This window comes from Chrysemys picta, chromosome 24, assembly GCF_011386835.1.
Source record: "Chrysemys picta bellii isolate R12L10 chromosome 24, ASM1138683v2, whole genome shotgun sequence".
In the NCBI taxonomy this organism is placed as follows: domain Eukaryota; kingdom Metazoa; phylum Chordata; order Testudines; family Emydidae; genus Chrysemys; species Chrysemys picta.
The window spans coordinates 5,028,599-5,048,756 of NC_088814.1; the positions used below are offsets into that span (position 1 = coordinate 5,028,599).

The window sequence follows — 20,158 nt, forward strand, 5'->3', positions numbered from 1 at the left end:
GGGGCACATTCAGGAAATACCTTCTCTGCATTCAGCTCCCCTGCAGATCCATCCTCCACATTGGCAGCATATGCTTGCTTGCTCTGTTCCCCCAGCGCATGGATTCTCTACCACACGTGTGTGTGTGTCTCTCTCTCTTTGTTTCCCTAGAGGATCCGGGCATCAGGAGTTATCCTGCTGGAGACCATCCTCTTTGGATCTCTGCTTCTCTACTTCCCTGTAAGTATCTGGCTTGCCCTGGGCAGTCAGCACTCCGTCCCTTGCCCCGAGAGCACCCTGACTCTTGAAGGAGCCTGGGCCGGATAGAAGAAGGTTCAGTGCTTTCCCTCTTCTCAGACCTTCCTGTCTGGTGATCTCCTTGTGCCATGGTATCTTTGACTCTAGCCAGGACAGAGAGACCTCAGGGGGCCAAATCCAGCCAATAGAGTTACACTGGGGATGGATTCACTCCAGGAATCCCAATGAAGGCACGCGCTGGGCAGTTAACCCGTCCCACTGCACACGCTAGCACAGCTACACGGCTACTTTTAGTGCACTGGCTTGATCAGAGCTAGCACTGATCCATCTATCCCGGCTGGAAATTATACCACCAGATGTACCCTGAGTCCACCTGCCAGGCCCTCCCACAGATCCATCATCCAGTGGAGGAGTCAGAGGCTAGAACCATGTTTCAAGGCCTTGCACGTACTTGAGTGTCTCTAGTATCTAGTAAGAGCCGTCCGGTAGCAGAGTGATGCGCATGGAACCGTGTAAATTCCTAGGCAGAGAGGAGTCCTCAACGGCACAAGAGCATAGACATTTACTGTCCCTCCTCTCCGGGGATTGGCTCTGCTCCTGCTGTCCCACGGGACTCTAGTTCTCTTGGGTGGGGAGCTTGTCTATTGGTAGACAACATCACATGGTCCCCTGATAGGCCCCATGGTAGCTAGGAAAGACCATGTGAGGGTTTGGGTCCAGTGGCACATTTCACACCCAGAGTTCGCTAGCCGGAGGGTACACTGCCTACACTTCAAATGCTACAGCGGCGCCGCGTCGGTGTAGACACGATCTACGTCGATGGGAGAAGCCACCTCCCCGAGAGGCAGTAGCTAGGTCAAAGGAAGACCAGCCCTGTGTGTTCCTGATGTTCTTCTCCCCACCTACCCGGGCGTAGCTCAAAGCTGATCACAGGGCACCCCAGCCCCTGGGATAGGTCACAGTGCCCCTGCCTGGGGGAGAGGGGACAAGGGAGCCCCAGCACCTTCCGAACCCCAAGGATCAACCTCTTCCCTTCGGCGCACAAGAGTCCGTGGCAGGTTCGCACGCAGCTGAGGGACAAGAAGCCGCCGACGGTGTACAAAAGGCGGATGGAGAGTGTGGATCCAGGATCTGGGGTTCCTCCTCCAGGCCAGGAGCAGCGAAAGATCTGCCATCCAACAGGGCGTGAGGGCAACTAAGCTGATGGCTAATTTTGCTGGCCCGGCCACCAGCTCCCGTGAGATCATCCTTCTCAGGAACTCAAATCCCTTTTTCGGTCACTGGAATTAAATTAAATGATCTTAATCCTCTCTCTGTCCTGCAAGATTTACAGCTTCTGCCTTTCAAGAAAGCACCAGGGAAGGGGAGTGAGTCTTTTCCAAAGTAATTGATCCTCGGGTTTTTCAGCAAATTTCTCACACGTACGTACCCTCGCTCCCAAAATAAGGGGGCAGAGGGGAGTTACTTAGTTTAGTATTTGGTTAGTATTTGCTAGCCTTGGTTTGGTTAGTATTTGCTAGCTCTAGCATTCCCATTATCCCTATAAACATCCAGCCCCTTCTGTGAATCACGCTAGGGTTCTGACGCACAACACTGCACAGAAGACGTTGGGCCTAATTCACATTAAGGCTCTATCTAGACGAAGATAAAAGAGGTTTTGTTAGAACTTGGTAGCTAACCCCATCCAACAACGCAACTTTTGTCCGAGTCTAGATGTGCCCCAAACCCCTTTTTCCACCGCACTGGCGGCGTCCCAGGGCCTCAAAGTGGCTCTTAACATCACCGACACCCATTACCATGCCCCAGAATGCTGCCCGAGCAGACTGAAAATCTCCACCGGTGCAACCGAGACCTAGGACCCAAATCTCAGATGATGTCCAAGCTGGGGAAGTCGGAGCAGCAAGGCCCTCTCAGCTTCCCCAAACAGAGATCGGAGCTGCCCTAGAGTCAACCCCTCTCTCTCCTTTCTGTCCAGGTGTTTATCCTGTACTTCAAGCCGAGCATTTTCCGCTGCATCGTCCTGCGCTGGGTGCGCATGCTTGGGTTTGCCATCGTCTACGGGACCATCACCCTCAAGCTCTACCGGTAACGCAGCCAGGGCAATGACCCATCAGACAGCACCTCCTTCTACCAGCCCTCCCACAAGCAGCTGTTTCATAGACTCCAAAGCCAAAAGGGGACCATTGTGAACAGCCAGTCTCATCTCCCATCTGACACAGGCCATAGGACTGCCCCAGAAATAATTTCTAGAGCAGATCTTAATGGGCAGCAGATTTAAAACAAATAAAAGGAAGTTCTTCTTCACACAGCGCACAGTCAACCTGTGGAACTCCTTGCCTGAGGAGGTTGTGAAGGCTAGGACTATAACAGGGTTTAAAAGAGAACTAGATAAATTCATGCAGGTTAAGTCCATTAATGGTTATTAGCCAGGATGGGTAAGGAATGGTGTCCTTAGCCTCTGTTTGTCAGAGGGTGGAGATGGACGGCAGGAGAGAGATCACTTGATCATTGCCTGTTCGGTTCACTCCCTCTGGGGCACCTGGCATTGGCCACTGTTGGAAGACAGGATACTGGGCTAGATGGACCTTTGGTCTGACCCAATATGGCCGCCCTTATGTACCCAATTAACCGTATTTTTCTTTTTCTTGTCTCAACCCAAACTTTAAATAAGATCATGCCGGTATCTGAAGGTTCACACAGATCTAACACAAACCACCCAACTTTCTCAGGATCTCCTTCTTTTGAGTCACGTACTTTGGGCTTATCACATATACTAACAACATGGCTTCAATTAAAAGCCATAATTCACCCAGGCCCAATGTCGGTCTATAGGCATACGGGCAGATCTTGCTCCATACAAGAGAGTGTCATTTTGTTTCGTATATCGTAGCACCCAGGAGCCGCCTGGCCCCCAATGTGCCAGGTGCTGTACAAACACAGAACAAAAAGGCAGTCCCCCACCCAAGGGGTTTACAAACTCGCTGTTGAGCTCCCAGCCCCATGCTAGTTTGCAGTTACAGTAACTCCTCACTTAAAGTCGTCCCGGTTAACGTTGTTTTGTTGTTACGTTGCTGATCAATTAGGGAAGATGCTCATTTAAAGTTGTGCAATGCTCCTCTCTTTCGTTGTTTGGCTGCCTGCTTTCTTCACAGCTGGCAGCCTCCCTACGCCCCCCGCCCCCATCCCCACAGCGCCTCCTGCCCGCCGGCAGACCCCGCGGATCAGCGCCTTCCGCCTCCTGCCCCCAGCAATCAGCTGGCTTGCAGCGTTTAGGAGGCAGGAGGGGAGGAGAGGGGAGGGGAGGAGCGAGGACGCAGCATGCGAAGTAAAGGGGGAGGAGGGTCAAGGGTGAGGGCTTGGGGGAAGGGGTGGTATTCGCTTAACATCGTTTCACTGAAAGTCGCATTTTTCAGGCACAGAACGACACCGTTAGGTGAGGAGTTACTGTACACCTGCATGGCCTCGGAGCAGAGATCAGTCATATTGTAATCCCCTTCTAGCAGGTGGGCTTTCCTTCTAGCGGCGCGACGGCGCAGACAAGATGCAACGGGAGGGTGAGGGTGAAAGCCACCCGGTGCAAAGGGACCCCTTGAAGTCCTAAGTCCGCCATCCGCTGGCCGTCGAAGGAAAGGCCCAGGGGGATGCGAGAGTCACCTCCTCCCTCTCTGTCCTGCAGGGTCCTGAAGGTGTTTCTCTCCCGCTCGGCCCAGCGAATGCCCTACATGACCAGCGGGCGGGTGCTGAAGATGCTTGGGCTGATCCTGCTCTTGGTGCTCTGGTTCCTGGCCGCCTGGACGGTGGGGATGTTGGAGAACATCGAGAAGAACATCCCGCTGGTGATCCGCTCCCAGACCGCCCAGGGGCTCCAGTTCTACATCTGCGACCACGACCGGTGGGACTACATGATGGTTGTGGGTGAGACCCTCCGTCCGAAGCTTCGGACATCACAAGAGAGGGAGGGGAGGGGGCCTTCAGTTTGCGTCATTGTCCCAGAGTCTACAAAGGTCTAAAGATACAGAGCCCCCAAATGGGGCAAGGTGCTTAAGAGACTCAGTGGGCTTGTCTGTAGGACCCAGGCTTGTGGACTCGGTGTTTCCAATCCCACACTGCAGTGTAAACCTGGGTTTACCATTGCTAACACGTCCTTCTGACTCGAGTCTGTGGCTTGAACTGCGTCCACATTGCAAAACGACAGGGCTTGGACCCAAGTCTCAGCAGGGCTTGGACTCTGAGCCACCCCACCTAGCAGGGTCCTAGGTCTTGGGTCCTGAGCGCTTGCTGACCTGGGTCAGACTGATTTGTGTGTGGACAGAAGTGCAGGCTTGGGCTCAAGCCGGAGTCAGAACCCAAGCTTAGTGTGCAGTGTAGACACATCCACTGCGACCAGTTCTGGCCCAGAGCAATTCTCAGCGAGGAGGCAGGAAAGCCACAAGCAGGTTCAATGTAAATCACACGGGGCCGGGTTTTCATACCGATGCTTACCCCGCTCCCTAAGTGGCCCCGTTGACACAAGGGGGATTATTCCTGCTTTAAGGTACCACTGAGAGGAGCGAGAGTGGCAGGACCTGGCCCGTGGTGAGGAGGGTCAGAATGGCCCCTGGAAACGTGCCTGACTAATAACGAAAGGCCGCGCGTTAGCGCTGAGACGGCCCTCATGGGAGACCCCTCTGCTGTTGGTCCTCCACGCCACCCGCTGTGCTGTGGAGGTGCTGTGGCAGGCCTCCTTTCAGGCTCCCCCACCTGCCTCAGCAACATGGCGACGTCCCGCACCGGGCACTGATGGGGAGGCGCGGGCTCGAATGCACCATGGCTGGGATCTGCGGCAGACGCAAAGGAGCCGCTCCCATTGTACTTAGTGCATAACCCACACATGGGCTTCCCCTCCTGGTCTCTCTTGCGGGTTTGCGTCCACGGAGGCAGAGAGGGGCAAATACAACAAAACAGAGGGGCTATCCAGGCAGGTCTCCGGGGCTGCCCCTCTTTCCCATCCTGGTCCTGACGACTAATAATGTGCCGTGGTTCTGGGGATCACAACGCTGCCTTCAGAGCCACAGCGATCCTGCCCTGCAATCAATCTGTTCCACTTGGCAACCATACAGGGCATTCTGGCTCTAGGCAGAGAGAAGTGCTTGGAGGATGGGCACGGAAGAAGGCTGCCCTCCTAACAGAGAGTTCATGCCAGCTAGCTCGCTTTAACTAGACCATCAACCGGCTGCCACCTCAGCTCCACGGAGCACGGCTTCGCGATAGAAAAAATGAATGTCCTAGAGCAACGGGCCCTGACCTTTATTGCTCATCTCTCCATCTCTCTTTTTCTCCTGCCAGCCGAGATGCTCTTCTTATTCTGGGGCAGCTTCTTGTGCTACGCCACCCGGATGGTGCCCTCCGCCTTCCACGAACCTCGCTACATGGGCATCGCCCTGCACAACGAGATGATCATCTCTGCAGCCTTCCACGTTGTCAGGTGGGGATGGGGAATCGCCCTGCCAGAGGTTCCCTTCGGCTGCAGGACCTGGGGCTGTCTCTGCCCAGAGCGCCCCACAGCTCAGTCCAGTTAAGCTAGAAAGGGAGCTGGAGACTCACGTGTCAGCAATCCCGTTCCCCTCTCCCGCCAGGGCCGGACCTAGATTTTGCACACCCGCTGAGGTCACGGGGGCAGGTCAAGTGTAAGTGGGAGCTTGAGCTCATTCAAAACCAGGTCGGTTCAACGGGCTGCCCTTTCCTCCTCCTCTTGTGATCTCCCAGCTCAGCTCCAAGGATACCAGACAGTTGAGGCGCACGAGCAAGATTCCCCAGCCCGTGAACCAGCCCTGCAGAGTGAGATCCCCAACAGCGTAGAACAGGACCAGTGACGCTCCCTGCACTGTCCCACCAACGCCCCACAGTGGGGCCTCGTGCTTAGAGCAGAGGAGGGGGTTCGGGATGCCTGGGTTCTGTTCCCAGCAGGAGGGAGGCCGGAGGAGGAGAGCGGAAGTCCGAGGAATCCTGGGTTCTAGTCACTGACTCGCTGTCCCACATAAGGCGCGTCACTTTAATCACTCCGAGCCTCAGTTTCCCACCCCCGGCAGCACATCCTGGAGAATAATGCTTACCACTTTGGTAAAGCTCAGAGAGGTCCACTCCTGAGAGTGTTAGTACCTAAGGAGACCGGCAGCATTGCCTAGCGGGTAGCACCCTGGAGCGGCCGTCAGGAGACCTGGCTTCTATTCCTGGCTCTGCAACTGGTTTGTTGGGTGATGTTCAGCAAGTCACAGCCTTGCTCCGTGCCTCAGTTTCCCCATCCGTAAAATGGGGATAATGGGACCGACCATTGTAAAGCACTTTGAGATCTACAGATGAACACTGCTAGATAAGAGCGAGGGGTTATTCTGACAGGTAAATGCAGAATGTACATATGCACCAACTAGCAGGACAGCAAGCAACCGCTGGGGAGGGGTTCTTGTTTTGGGGACGGCCCCCCCACCTTGCCCAGCAAAGGGGCGGGATAATTTAATTAGATGGGCCAAATGCTGGGGACTTTATTCGTCTTTACTCAGGCTTTTCTTGGGCCAAACGCCCATTGGGACCGATTCCCGCCCCCCCACCTGTGTTACATCCATGTAAAGTCCCTGGTGTCAGTGACTTACACCAGGGTCCAGGAGAGGTGAAGCAGGCCCCTGAACAAAGGCAGTGGCACTGGCAGCGCAAGGAAGGGGCAGAGCAAAGGGGATCTGGCCCAAAGCTTTTATGTGGTGCCTCTCTTGGTCTGGATCCAAAGTCCAATAGAGTGCCTGGGTCGTTTCCCAGCCATCACTGGGCCTTTAGCCCCCAGCCCCTTTTGCAAATGTGCGGGTAAGATTTTATTCCCCAAGGCCGTGGGGAAGAAAGACCAAGTCCGGCCCTCGGTAAATTACCTCTTCCCCCCACCGTCTAGGTTCGTGATGGTTCCCTCGCTGCACCCCGACTGGACGCTTCTGCTGTTCTTTATTCACACGCACGTCACCATCACCATGACGCTGGCGCTGCTCTTCATCCCCAAGGTAACCCGCCTCCGGCCTCTTCCCCCGGCATTGCTCTCCCCGAGGCTGAAACCACAATCCTGCTCTCCCTCCCAGTTACCTTTGGGGTAGAGTCCCCTGTTTAAATCCTTGACAAGCACCCAGAGCCCTCCCTAACAACCTAAGCAGCCTGCCTGCTCCCTGTGAACTGAGCGGCCTGCAAGGGATAACCATTGGCAGATGCTGCAGCATTGGAAATAGAGCGACAGATTCGTCCGTGCACAGTCTGAGACAACAGGGGGGCAATTTGTACCTCCCTGATTCAGAAGCTGTAGGGGACGGTGCAGCAATGACTGCCCCATGGGGCTGTGCAGGGGGAGACGTCAGTCCCAGCCACTCACCTTCCCTCCTCCAGCCTGCCCTGCGGTGCCCCCTCTGCCCAGGGCTGGGGTAGTGGTGCAGAGCTGGCAAGGGGTAGATAGTGCCGTGAGGGCTTGCATGTATTGCAGTGGTGGGCAATGCATTCTGGGTTAGGCGACTGCAGAGAGAGCCGGGAGGAAGGAGGACCAGCCAAATCTGTCACTCAGGTACCATTCAGGAATGCTGTAAAAAACCAGGGTACCAAGGCCTCCAACAGGGGCGACGCACCATTAGCTGCCCTGGCTCGTAGCTGAGTGACTGACGTGTTTAGCGCCAACCACGCCGGTTAACTGGTGCAAAGCTAGGATCTACGTTCTACTGCAGGCCGAGGACATGGGGGGTGACAGGAGGCGTCTGTCTTCACCGCAGAGTTCACTCCAGTTATCTACACCCAGGTAGCTCCTCTCAAGGGAGCGCGGCCACATGCCAGCACCCCAGCGGCTGTGTCCACACCGCCGCTGTTCGCACTCATGTTGTCGTGTTAAGACTCCCGGGGGGATGTATCGCGGGGGTCTTTGGGCTTCAGCAGGCTGAGCGCTCTACAAATTCTTTCCCGCTCAATTGCGGGGCAACTTTTCTGTCCTCTCTGGGGCGCCCGGGGGGAATTGTGGGAAGGCAATGGAGGATCAGCGGCAGTCAAGCAGCGCTAGCCCGCGTCCACACTCCAGAGAGGCCATGTTAGCAGCTGAGTTGCGCTCACTCGCGCTGTAGCCTATTCCCTCTCTAAGGCCAGACAACTGATGTTCATAGACCCACCGCGCTCGGGAGAAGCGTTCACGCGTGCGGATGGGACTCGAGCGAGGGGCGATGCTCCGGGTATAACTGTGCAGTGAAGACAAGCCCTAGGTCATTAAGGAGAAAGATAGGCAAGATGGCTCCAGGATTTGCAAAGGCGTCCAAGAGGAGATAGGTGCATTTGCAGGCCAAACTCTCTAAGCTGCCCTGACAACCCCAGCCCTCAAGCAGCAAGGGCTTCAACCTGTGCCACCGCTCTCTTCCCCCAGTTCTTGCACGCCAAATCGCCCCTGCGGGAGGAGATTGCGGCGGAGGTCTACGAGGACGAGCTGGACATGCGGCGCTCGGGCTCCTACCTGAACAACAGCATCACGTCGGCATGGAGCGAGCACAGTCTTGACCCCGATGACATTCGGGTGGGTGGCACACTCAGGACCTTCTTTTGACGCTAGCTATACAGAACTGTGCAGAGTAAGAGATGCCTTTTGCAGTCTTTCTCCTGAAGCAAACCAAAAGGGGTGGCGAGGGTTATACCTGCCCTGGGGCTTTCGTGGATCTCCCTTCCCTCCTCGGGTGAGGGGTGACATCCCTCCGCGAGCATGGGACGGGGTGGAAGCAGGGGCTGCTTCACCTGTGCTCCAGCAGCAATCCGTGGGACAGTCAGTAGCAAAGCACTTAATAAGGCTGACATCTACAACGTCATCGTTAGTCTCCAGAGTCAACACTCAATTGAAATGGGGGGGGGCCCAAGTTCACACCTGTCTCAGGGCCTGATCCGTCAGCCCTTACTCACAGGAGTCATCCCACTGGCCTGTGGGCTCTGTCTGCCTTGCTGAAGACCCAGGCACGCAGCGCTGCGGGGGGAGGGGGGCCCACAAGTGGAGGGTTTTTCCTTTGCAACGTGAGGTGTTAGCAATGAGGAGTCTGGTTTTCCAAGGTGCTGGGCACCTGCAGTGCCAGTTGGCTTCAGCAGGTCCTGGGAGTGCCCAGGACTTTGGGCTCTTTATTATTATTTTTAATCAGGGGTTTAAAAATCCGGCATGAACAGATGGGGCTGGTTCAATGGATGGCCGTATCCCAGCTCCATCCAACCCCCCTCACCACCGCCCTCCCTTCCCTTCCAACCCTCTCCTAGAGGAAATCCAGACACATTTTACACCCCTGCTCAAAAAGGAAAATGAACTCAAGAGGCTGACGTACAACGTACATTTCAGAGGTTCATAGGCACAAAGGGCAATGAGGAGCCTTCCAATGGGATTTAGGCACCTCCCTTTGACAATCCCACCCCTGAAAAAACACCCCTCAAAGAGCCGGATGATCCACTTTAATTAGGGTGACCAGATGTCCCGATTTTATAGGGACAGTCCCGATTTTTGGGTCTTTTTCTTATATAGGATCCTATTACCCTCCACCCCCATCCCGATTTTTCACACTTGCTGTCTGGTCACCCTAACTTTAATCAAGATTCGCTCCGTGATGTCCCGATCAGCCACAGGCCTGGGCTTAGAAACTCAGGCTGGTGAAAGGGGAGGGGAAGTGGTGTAAACATGACTCAGTCCTGATTGGATCAGATTTCTTATCTCACTTTGGGAGGCTGTATTGCTCTCCAGGGTATGTGTGCTCCCCAGTGTCAGCCCATCCCGGGAGCAACCGGGCTTGCTGTTAATTCCTGGGCTCGCAGAGAATACCTAGAGCTGGGTGGGAAATGGATTCGTTTTCTGTGGAAAATTTGGGGTAGATGAAAATAAATTCTAATATGTTGGCTGAAAAACAGAAGAGTTTGATTGTGAACTACCCTCCGGGTGTCTCATGCACCCATTCTTCCACATAGCTTGAGAAATTGTAGCCAACCAGGCCTAACCGATCCAGTCCTTTCACTCAAGGAGCAGAGGCCTATGGTTTTAGCTCCAGAGCCGAGTTACCGGTATTACACTTTGATTGAGTAAGAGTTTTTATATATTTATCGGTGCTCCTTTCTTTCTATCCTCTCTCCTCTGCCTTCCCAAACTCCACCCAATGTGTAGGATGAATTAAAAAAGCTTTACACGCAGCTGGAGGTCCACAAAACCAAGAGGATGACCGCCAACAACCCTCACCTTCAGAAAAAGAGGAGCTCCAAGAAGGGCCTGGGCCGCTCCATTATGAGGCGCATCACCGAGATACCAGAGTCCGTGTCTCGGCAGTGCAGCAGAGAGGACAAGGAGAGCTCTGGTGGAAGTGGCGGTGGGAGTCGCTCCGGCTCCTACAAAAGAAGGCTTCTGGACTCCGGCAGCTCCAGCGTGAAGGTGAAAGATGACTCCTCCAAGCACAAAGCCTTCTCTCTGAGGAAGTCCCACAGCACCTACGACCACGTGCGGGACCCCAAGGAGGGCTCCTCGCCCTCCAGGCACGACAGCGTCTGCAAGGAACCCCCGCTGCTAGACACCTTGATGAGGAAAAAGCTGGCCAAGAAAGCCTCCGAGAGAACCAACAGTGATTCCCTGGACTCAGCCCCCCTTGTCTACAAGTCTGCCAGTGCCCACAACCTGCTGGCGGACAAGAAACCCCTTCACCCCAAGCCCTCCCCCTTGCAGAAATCCCTCAGCGTCCTCACGAGCGCCAGAGAGAAGGCCCTGCTGTTGACCAGCCGGGCATATTTGGAAGACGGCTGCGAACCAGCTGGAGAAAAGGAGGGGAAGGAGGAAGCTTCCACTCCTGAAACGCAATCCTCAGGGCAGGGAGATATCGGGGGGGCCGCTGAGCAGGCCCCGGAGGCAGGGAAGCAGCCGCAGAGCAACGCTGTAGCCAAAGGGACTGAGAGCTCCCTCCTGCAAGACAGCTTTGACAGGGCCGCCGTTTGCCCCTGGGAGGGGGAAGTGAGCCCGCCAGAGAGCAAGACGCAGAAACACGTCACGTATGCCCCGATAAAAAGCATTAGCGTCGACAGCTCTCACCTGTTGGGGAGGGCGCCCCCTGCCGGCAAGAGAAAACCGCCGCAACCACCCATCAGGTACCAAAGCTTGGCTCACAGCCTCGAAAGGAGCGAGGTTGCCCCCTGGGACTCTCAGGAGCACACGCGGCCTGCCGCAGATGCTCCCGGCCAGGGCTCCAAAGATACCGGGGCGCTGATCTACAGCTGTCCATGGGAGGTGGAGGAGCTTTCGGGAAAGACCGAGAAGGCAGAGCGGGGAGAAGATAACGGGCAACCTCCGGCCACGCCTGGGAACGGCAGGCTGCCGTATGTACCGTCCTTTGCTGCGGAAATATGCCCGTGGGAACTGGCGGAGGAGGAGGTTTGCAATCAGAGTCAGCAGGACAAGCCGAGCGAGCCAGGAGGCGCTGAGAAACCAAACAGCTCTCTGGCCAAAGCCCAAAGCCTTAAAATCCCCCCCCAGAAAAGCTCCTTCAAGAGCTTAGGGTTAGCCATAAAAGCGTTTAACCGGGCAAGGGAGAAGAGCAGCATTAAAAGAAGACAGGAGGACGAGGGGAACCAGAGGGAGAAAGAGAAAGAAAAAGAGGCTGGCAGTCGATGCGATAAGCCCAAACTGGCTGAAACCTCAACGCTATCCCTCGGCGGGACGGCAAGGCAAGAGGCCACAGCCAGAAGTCCTGAGGAAAGCAGGCAGAAGATCAGTAAACAAGTCACCATCTGCCCCTGGGACGAGGAGACTACAACCCCACCCCAGCAAAACGACACCAGCAAAATGTTTGAAATATGCCCCTGGGAGGGGAGCGTGGAAGAAGCAGATGGGCCCCAAGATGGGTCGGCGCCAGCCAAAGCAAGCAGCAGCGCAGAAAGGAGGAGTTCAAAAGACGCAGGAGGCATCGTACGTAGGAAGCTGGAGAGGGTGAGAAGCCAATGGGAATCCACGTGTCCCTGGGAGACCAGAGATTCTGGCGGAGCCGTACAACCCCTGAGCAGGGATGAGGCTAAAACGCCCCGTCACTCCAAGCTGGACAGCAAGAATCCCGAGGCATGCCCCTGGGAAACCGCAGAGGTGACAACCAGCGTCAAAGATGAAATCTGCCCCGTGGACGCGACTGAAGCTCCACCAGTGAAACAGGATAAAGAGAGAGCTCCCAAAGGGGACAAGAGCATCCCGCTGAAAGCAGAGGCAGGTCCAGGCAAAACACTGGAGAAGGGAGGCAGCCAGCGAGAGGCCATCTGCCCCTGGGAGAGCTTGGACATGGAGGAACTGTCCGCGAAAGCGGACACAAAACACACTGATCTGCCTAAAGGGGCTTCAAAGAAATCGGACAGCATCGAGAGCAGAAAGGCAGAGGTTTGTCCCTGGGAAACGGAGGAGGACGAAGCCAGTGTTAACGCTGAAACCTACCCCTGGGAGGTGGCTGAAACTCCATCAGAGAAAGGAACAATAAAACCGGGAGATAAACTGGGTCTTTCCAAAGGGGACAAGAGCACTACACTGAAAGCAGCAGCAGGTCCATGTAAAACAGTGCACAAGGTGAGCAGCCAGCGAGAGTCCATCTGCCCCTGGGAGAGCTTGGATGTGCAGGAATCGTCAGCAAAACCGGACACAAAACACACTGATCTGCCTAAAGAGGCTTCAAAGAAATGTGACAGCGTCGAGAGCAGAAAGGCAGAGGTTTGTCCCTGGGAAACGGAGGAGGATGAAGCCAGTGTTAACGCTGAAACCTACCCCTGGGAGGTGGCTGATGCGCCATCAGAGAAAGGAACTTTATTAAGAAAAGTTGGTGTGGCTTCCAAAGAGGATAAAAGCATCAGGTCCAAAGCAACAGGTCCATCTACAACACTGGAGAAGGGGAGCAGCCAGAGAGAATCCATCTGCCCCTGGGAGACCATGGATGCGAAGGAACCACCAATAAAACCAACTTCCAAAAGTTTTGATCTGTCTAAAGTTGCCTCCAAGAAATCTGACAGTGCTGATAACAAAAAGGCAGCGGTTTGTCCATGGGAAAGTGCAGAGGTTGAAGCCAGCATTCAAATGGAAATCTGCCCCCGGGAAGCGGCTGAAGCTCCATCGGATAAAGGGAAAGTAAAACAGGATAGCGATGGAGCTTACAGAGCCGGTTCAAGAAAGACTGGAGATATGCCAACTAAGAAGTTAGAAATGGGGGGCAGCCAGCGAGAATCTGTCTGCCCCTGGGAGAGTATGGACAAGGAGGAACTCTCGGACAAGCCTGCTACAAAAAGCCTAGATCTGTATAAAGCTGCTTCAAAGAAATCGCACAGCGTTGAAAGCAAGAAGGCAGAGGTTTGTCCCTGGGAAAATGCAGACGTTGAAGCCAGTGTTAAAACGGAAATCTGCCCCCGGGAGGTGGCTGAGACTCCACCAGAGAAAGGAACACGGGAGAAAGTTGGTCTCTCCAAAGGCGACCAGAGCATCACCTTGAAAGCAGCAGCGGGTCCATCTAAAACGCTGGAGAAGGGAAGCAGCCAGCGAGAATCCATCTGCCCCTGGGAGAGCCTGAGCGTGGAGGAATCCTCTGGAAAAATGGACAATAGAAGCTTTGAACCGTCCAAAGGCCCTTCAAAGAAATCCGGCAGTGTGGAGAGCCAAAAGGCAGATGTTTGCCCTTGGGAAAGCGAGGAGGTTGAAGCCAGCGTTAAAGCTGAAATCTGCCCTTGGGAAGCGTCTGAAGCTCCATCAGCTAAAGGGAAATTAAGACAGGACACAAGTCGGGGGGAGGAGACAGGTTCAAGAGGAACTGGAGACATCCCAGCTAAAACGCTGGAGAAGGGAAGCAGCCAGCGAGAATCCGTCTGCCCCTGGGAGGACTCCTCTATAACAACTGACCCGGGCAAAATGTCCTCGAGGAAATCTGAGAGCATCGAAAGCAAGTCGTCCGATATTTGCCCTTGGGAAGGATTAGACCCAAAAGTGGTGGAAAAAGAAAGTTCGAAGGCGGAAATATGTCCGTGGGACGTCGAAGGAGCCTTGCCCAGTCAGGCAGCCGTGGAAACGGCCAGCACAGCTGTCACAGAAACTCCAACAGCCCAGCCGAAAAAATCAAAAAGTAAACCCATGGGCCAGGCCGAACACAAGCCACTGCATCGCCTCGTGCCTGACCCCAAGCCCCCGAGAGGTTTCAGCAAAGGCCATAGCCTGATGGCAGATGTGCTCCCCTGGGAAGTGGGCATGGCGCCCATCGTGACCAGGTGTCTCAGCACAGGTAGCAGCGTGATGGCAGACATCTGCCCGTGGGAAGCGGAAGAGGCTCCAACGGCGGCCGCAAAGGATGAAGCGGAAACCAGCAAAACCTCGGAGGCACGTCCGCTGGAGGCAGGAGACATCAGTCCCGTCCGCGCCACCCCAGCCGAAAGCAAAACAGCAGAAAAACGGAGAGGGGAAACCAGGGGTCCCAGCCCAACCAAATCAGACGTCTGCCCATGGGACTGTGAGTAGCTTTTTCCATACGGGTGGGAAACGGATGCAGATGAGGTGAGAAGGCGGCTTCAACCAAGGACGGCTTCAATTCTTAGCACAGCCTACTGCGTGTCCACCAAACCGGGATTAAGGGCATGACTGAATCCTACACGGACAGTAGATGGCGTGGGTGACAAAACCCCAGACGCAAATATCCTTGATTTGGTGGAAACGAACCACACTCTATGGGCCACTCCGGTCAGGGGACAGTTGCAATTTTCTGCCTTCACTGAAAACCCAAGTCAACTGTGATACTCTACAGATTCCATCCTGTGTCTGTCAACACGTAGCGAGGTTCCATAGTGTCCTCTTTGTCAAACCAGTGGCATTGGAAAGCGTTAAGACCATCCTCAAAGCCAGCCTCACCCGCTTTCACCGGCCATACGTCCAACGCGCTCATCTAAAACTGGAACTCGCTAAACACAAAGTCTCAGCCGCGAGCTCTGGCGAAACGAGGGATGTGCATGGCGTCCTTCATCATACGATTCTCCGTTTATGTTTACAGCTCTGTCTCGGTTAGCTGAGCGTCTGGAAGTGCGTGGAACTACTTGGTGTGCAAACCAATGGGCCCAAACAGGAGGGTAAAATCAAACAATGAGGGATCAATAAGCCTTACACCCAAAATGCCGCTCATCCTTAGTCTAACTGAGGAATCTTACTGCTCCCTTGAGCTACTTACGTTGAGGTTTGTGTTTTCCCAAGTCACTGACCCTCTCTCCCAGGCCTGAGCCCGCCAAGGTCACCTCCGGCGAGGTCCTGAGCACCTTCAAATTATTGTTGTTGAACATTTGTATTATGGTAGAGGCCCCGGTCAGGGTCAAGACTCCACTGTGCCGTGCGCGGAGTCTGTAATGACAAGGCAGTCCTCGCCCCAAAGAGCTACCAATCTTAGCAACGGAGGGGAGCTAGCCAGTGGAGAAAACAGACACACAGACAGGGCAGGACAAGGCAACAGGGAAACAGTTGTGTCTGGCGTGATAAGCAGCACTTTGGGCACACAACTGGAGTCTACGATTTGAAGACGACGGGTATCGAGAGACTTCTGCAATTGACAGGCTCGGACCCTGAACGTCAATGAAAAGCCTATTGTGCAGAGCCAAACAAAAAACGTAATCGTGAGGGGGAACAAGGGGACAAGGTCACTGCGAAGATGAGGCCAAGGAGGAAAGGGAAGAGGCTTTTCAAGTCCTTGCCAACAGCCCAACTGATTACTCGTCAAATGCTGCTGCCATCTTCATTCCGGCGAAGGGTAACTCCAATGATCTAGTTCAGGTTCTGAAGCTCAAGATATACAAGCTACTGCTTATGTTCCGCTCCAGTCCCGTGTCACTCTGCTGCCTAGATTTCAAATTAATTTACTTTTAAATTCTCCACAAGGGCCCTGAACCAGTCACACAAATGTTATGCATCTCAAACGAGCCATTTTTGTTTCGTTCCAGTGATGCTGGCTCAGTGCCTGAATGTCATTTGTGAGTCAGTGATTGTCTTTTCTCTTGCCACAAAGCTCCGCATGTCTTCCCGGGGAATAAACTAACCTTCAGGCCATTCCAATGCTTCGGTTTTAGAAACCTCAGTATTAACGAACCCCAGGGCTCAGTACACCTGGCTAAATACAATGCCCTGTTACACTACTGTCATGGGAACTCCAACTTAAGGGTGTTTATTGTCTTAACTAACAATGCCACTAACTTTCCAAAGCACTTTGTCATTCCTGGTTACTGTGCGCATCTGTGTGATCACACCCTGTGCAAACACGCCTAGGGCTACGATTCAGCTTTCCGGCACAGAAAGCAACCAAGCCTTTCCAGGAAGGGTAATCACTTTCATCAACAGTGTTTTCACTGTCAAGGATAGCAAGCCTTCACTTTTAGACTACACAGAGAGTCCAGGAGGGATAGCTCAGTGGTTTGAGCATTGGCCTGCTAAACCCAGGGTTGTGAGTTCAATCCTTGTGGGGGCCACTTAAGGATCTGGGGCAAAAATCAGTACTTGGTCCTGCTAGTGAAGGCAGGGGGCTGGACTCGATGATCTTTCAAGGTCCCTTCCAGTTCTAGAAGATGGGATATATTAAAAAAAAAAGTGTGTTTTCCTGGATGCCTTTATTGTCCTGTCCCCACCCTACCCCCGCCACCCTCCGCCCATTTTTGGGTGGAGTTGGGAGATGTTATGCCTGCTGGAAACCCAGTCCCCAAAAAGGCCTAATGCTGCAGCAGCCCGAATAAGGGCCCCTGTGCAGAGGAGGGCATATGCTGGGAACCTGAGCAGCATGGATCAATGTAGCGGGTCCTTAGGCCCTAGTCAGGAGAGCAGAAGTGCTGCTGGGCAAGGACCGAGGTGCGTCAGCAGAAGGGCGTATGGGAAGCCAGCAGTGCCTACCTGCCCACCCCGTGCCTGGCTCTAGACAGTGCCTCGTTCTCCCCACGACCAACGTTTGCTGGCTCTCCCCACTCCTTAAAACATGTGGGAATTGTACAACGGAAGGTGCATGCAACTTCCTCCCCCTGGAACCTTCCACGGGAGGAAACGCGGTGTCTGACGTGGGCAGCGGCAGATTGACCGTGGGACAATTATTGACCATGGACAGAAAGAGAAATACAAAGGAAAGCTTTCCCCACGAGGAAAGAAATGTGGGGAGAACAGCCCGGGCCAGCCTTAGAGGTCCCCACCCAACTCCAAGCTCCGTCCAGCAGTGGTTCGCTGCCCAGGTAGCATAGGTCTGAGTCCCTTACAGAGAAAGCGCTGTGAGAGAGATGCCAGTTCTACCAACTTGACCTTGTCCCTTTCCCCTTCTCTCCAAGAGTCAGGGCTGCTCGGGACAGTCGTTTCCCAGTATTCGTTACCTCTGCCACCGGTCCCGTTCAGATGGGAGCAGTGAGATCAGAGACAGCAAAAGTGAATGTTTTAGCTTCGTCCCCCATTGCGTGGCTTTGGCCCAGGATTTGTCTCCTCTCCCCTCCCGTCCTTTACGTTCACTGTGTCCGTAGGGAGTAGCAATGCCGTAGCGTCCGTGACTGTTTCAGCGCTGAATGTCACACGAGATCATCCGATTGTGTAAGAAAATGTACATACAGAGAATAAAGAGAGTTATCTATATCCACACGCAGAACTACTGGCTGTGATTTATTGCTGGGGTTTTCCCATCGCTTCTCTCTCAAGACTCTGGTGTCGCTGAAGCTGTGACTCAGGGATTAAGGAATCCTTGATGTCCTTATAGGCCCAAGCAGTGCATCGCTTGACCAGCTGGTCTGCGTAACTTTCCCCAGTGCTGTTCCTCCAGTTACGGAAAATTTTGCATACCCAGCCTTCACTGCAGGCCATCCAGAATTTAACACCGGCCTTTCACTAGGTGTGGGTTCAAGTGGGCGGAAGGTCACACAGAGAAGCAACTGTGCTTCTACTGACTGGCACTTTGGTGCAAGTGTCTCTCTCTGTATGAGAAAACATGGTACTGGAGAGAGGGAGCACGGTCTAGTGAGTAGAGCATGGGACTGGAGATCAGGGGGCTATCCCTGACTCTGCCACTGGCCTCTTGAGTAAGTCACTTCCCCTCTCACCCTTTGTCTTGTCTACTTAGATTAAGCACTCCAGGACAGACAGTGTTTGTAGAGTGCAGCCTTCAGCTGGGTTGGGGCCTCTAGGTGCTAAATAATGTTAGAGACACTACAGGATTACGCAAGGTGCACATGCGTGAAACTTGCAGGGTCTGTTTAACCCTGGAGGGAGGGATAGCTCAGTGGTTTGAGCATTGGTCTGCTAAACCCAGGGTTGTGAGTTCAATCCTTGAAGGGGCCATTTGGGGATTTAGTTGGGGTTTGGCCTTGCTTTGAGCAGGGGATTGGACTAGATGACCTCCTGAGGTCCCTTCCCACCCTGATATTCTATGATTCTATGAACTGCCCCGTTAGGGTTGACGGCCAGCGCAGACTTTCCCCTGACGAGCACAAACCCGTTCAACGACTCCAGTAAGAAAGGAATGGGCACTTTTCACTCAGAGCCCACACGCTACGGATTCTTAACCAAAAACCAGAGCAGGGAAGACACTTGGGTCTGGTTTTGTATCGTACAGACTAGACCAGCAGCTTTGGTCAGCCCAGCCTCAAAACGGGTCTGAAACTGTAATTTTTCTTAGGTAGCCGGTCCCCTCCCAGCCTGTGGGGCTGGGGCTGTAGAGAGATTTCCCTATAAGCCCTGAGCCCATGGGTTGACTATCCTCTGAAAGCTCTGTTTGGAAGATGCTCTTTTGGGGGATTGGGGTTAAAAAAAATCAAGGGATTCTTAAAGAGGTTCCATTGCTGGCTTTGCTCCCAATGGAGAGAAGGAGGCCTTGGCTGAGATTTTAGAAATACTCCACTCGCAGGAGATATTTAAGAATTATGCAAGAATAAGTAGTTCAGAGTCTCTTACTGCAGGCTCCATATGGAACAGATGGGATCAACTCTCCTCTGAGGCAGAAGGAATAATGCTCTCAAATCCCATGGCACATGGCCTCCTGAAGAGGGCCGAGTAACAGACAAGGGTTCTGGCATCTGCTAAAACATGAACAGCTGTATTGTGAGTAAGAGCAAAAGGAATGAGTCTGAGGACAGATCAAGAAAGCACCCTTGGCTTCTCCCCCAAGAGACCAAACATGTAATCTGCGGGGTAGGCACTTTCCAAACCCTGCACTCTGGGAAAACCTGGGAGACTGAAGAAAATGGAGGGTCTCCTGCCTTAGGTTCACGCCACTGAGAAATCCGGAGGGGCACTTGCGCATTTGTAAGAAATGTTTCTATTTCTAAGCCAACAAAACTGGCTTTAGGTTGCAAGCTCTCTGGGGCAGCACCTGCCACCACGGGGCCGAGTGCTAAAGTAAAATAGGACATGGTCCGTTTCTAAGAACGCTGTATTCCCAGTAGGTGTGGGCATCGTTCCTCGATCTGCGAACGTATGCCAGTTTCAAAACGCAGCTACATCCATACTGGGATTGCTCTGAGGACTAGGAGCCAGCGGTATTCTAGCTAGTGCTGCAGCTTGTGACCTCATTCAAGTCATTTGCTCATCACCCTCTCCTTCGGAAAGCCAACTAGGACGCTGGAGACTTGGCTGGTTTAAGCCACGAAGCCAGTACTTTGCTACTCTCCCAGGGTGGGTGACAGAGTAGCTTCTATTTCTAGGGGTAGCTCAGTGGTTTGAGCATTGGGCTGCTAAACCCAGGGTTGTGAGTTCAATCCTTGAGGGGGCCATTTAGGGAACTGGGGTAAAAAAATCTGTCTGGGGATTGGTCCTGCTTTGAGCAGGGGGTTGGACTAGGTGACCTCCTGAGGTCCCTTCCAACCCTGATATTCTATGATTCTATTCACTAAACAGAACACCCCAGCCAGGCAGAGCAAGGGGGACGCTGGTCCCCAAGGCAGCCCTTGC

At 53.9% G+C, this 20,158-nt stretch overlaps 1 protein-coding gene across 1 annotated transcript in view; it reads left to right on the plus strand.

Moving 5' to 3' along the window:
• Positions 1–17,864, plus strand: part of GPR179 (G protein-coupled receptor 179) — a 39,024-nt gene extending 21,160 nt beyond the window's left edge. Inside the window, exons 5-11 of the mRNA XM_005301858.5 lie at positions 151–219; positions 2,213–2,322; positions 3,914–4,152; positions 5,563–5,701; positions 7,151–7,256; positions 8,639–8,785; positions 10,394–17,864. Of these exons, the coding sequence (XP_005301915.2) occupies positions 151–219; positions 2,213–2,322; positions 3,914–4,152; positions 5,563–5,701; positions 7,151–7,256; positions 8,639–8,785; positions 10,394–14,737 (5,154 nt within the window). The 3' untranslated portion in view covers positions 14,738–17,864. The remainder of the gene's footprint in view (positions 1–150; positions 220–2,212; positions 2,323–3,913; positions 4,153–5,562; positions 5,702–7,150; positions 7,257–8,638; positions 8,786–10,393) is intronic.
• Positions 17,865–20,158: the final 2,294 nt, after the last annotated feature.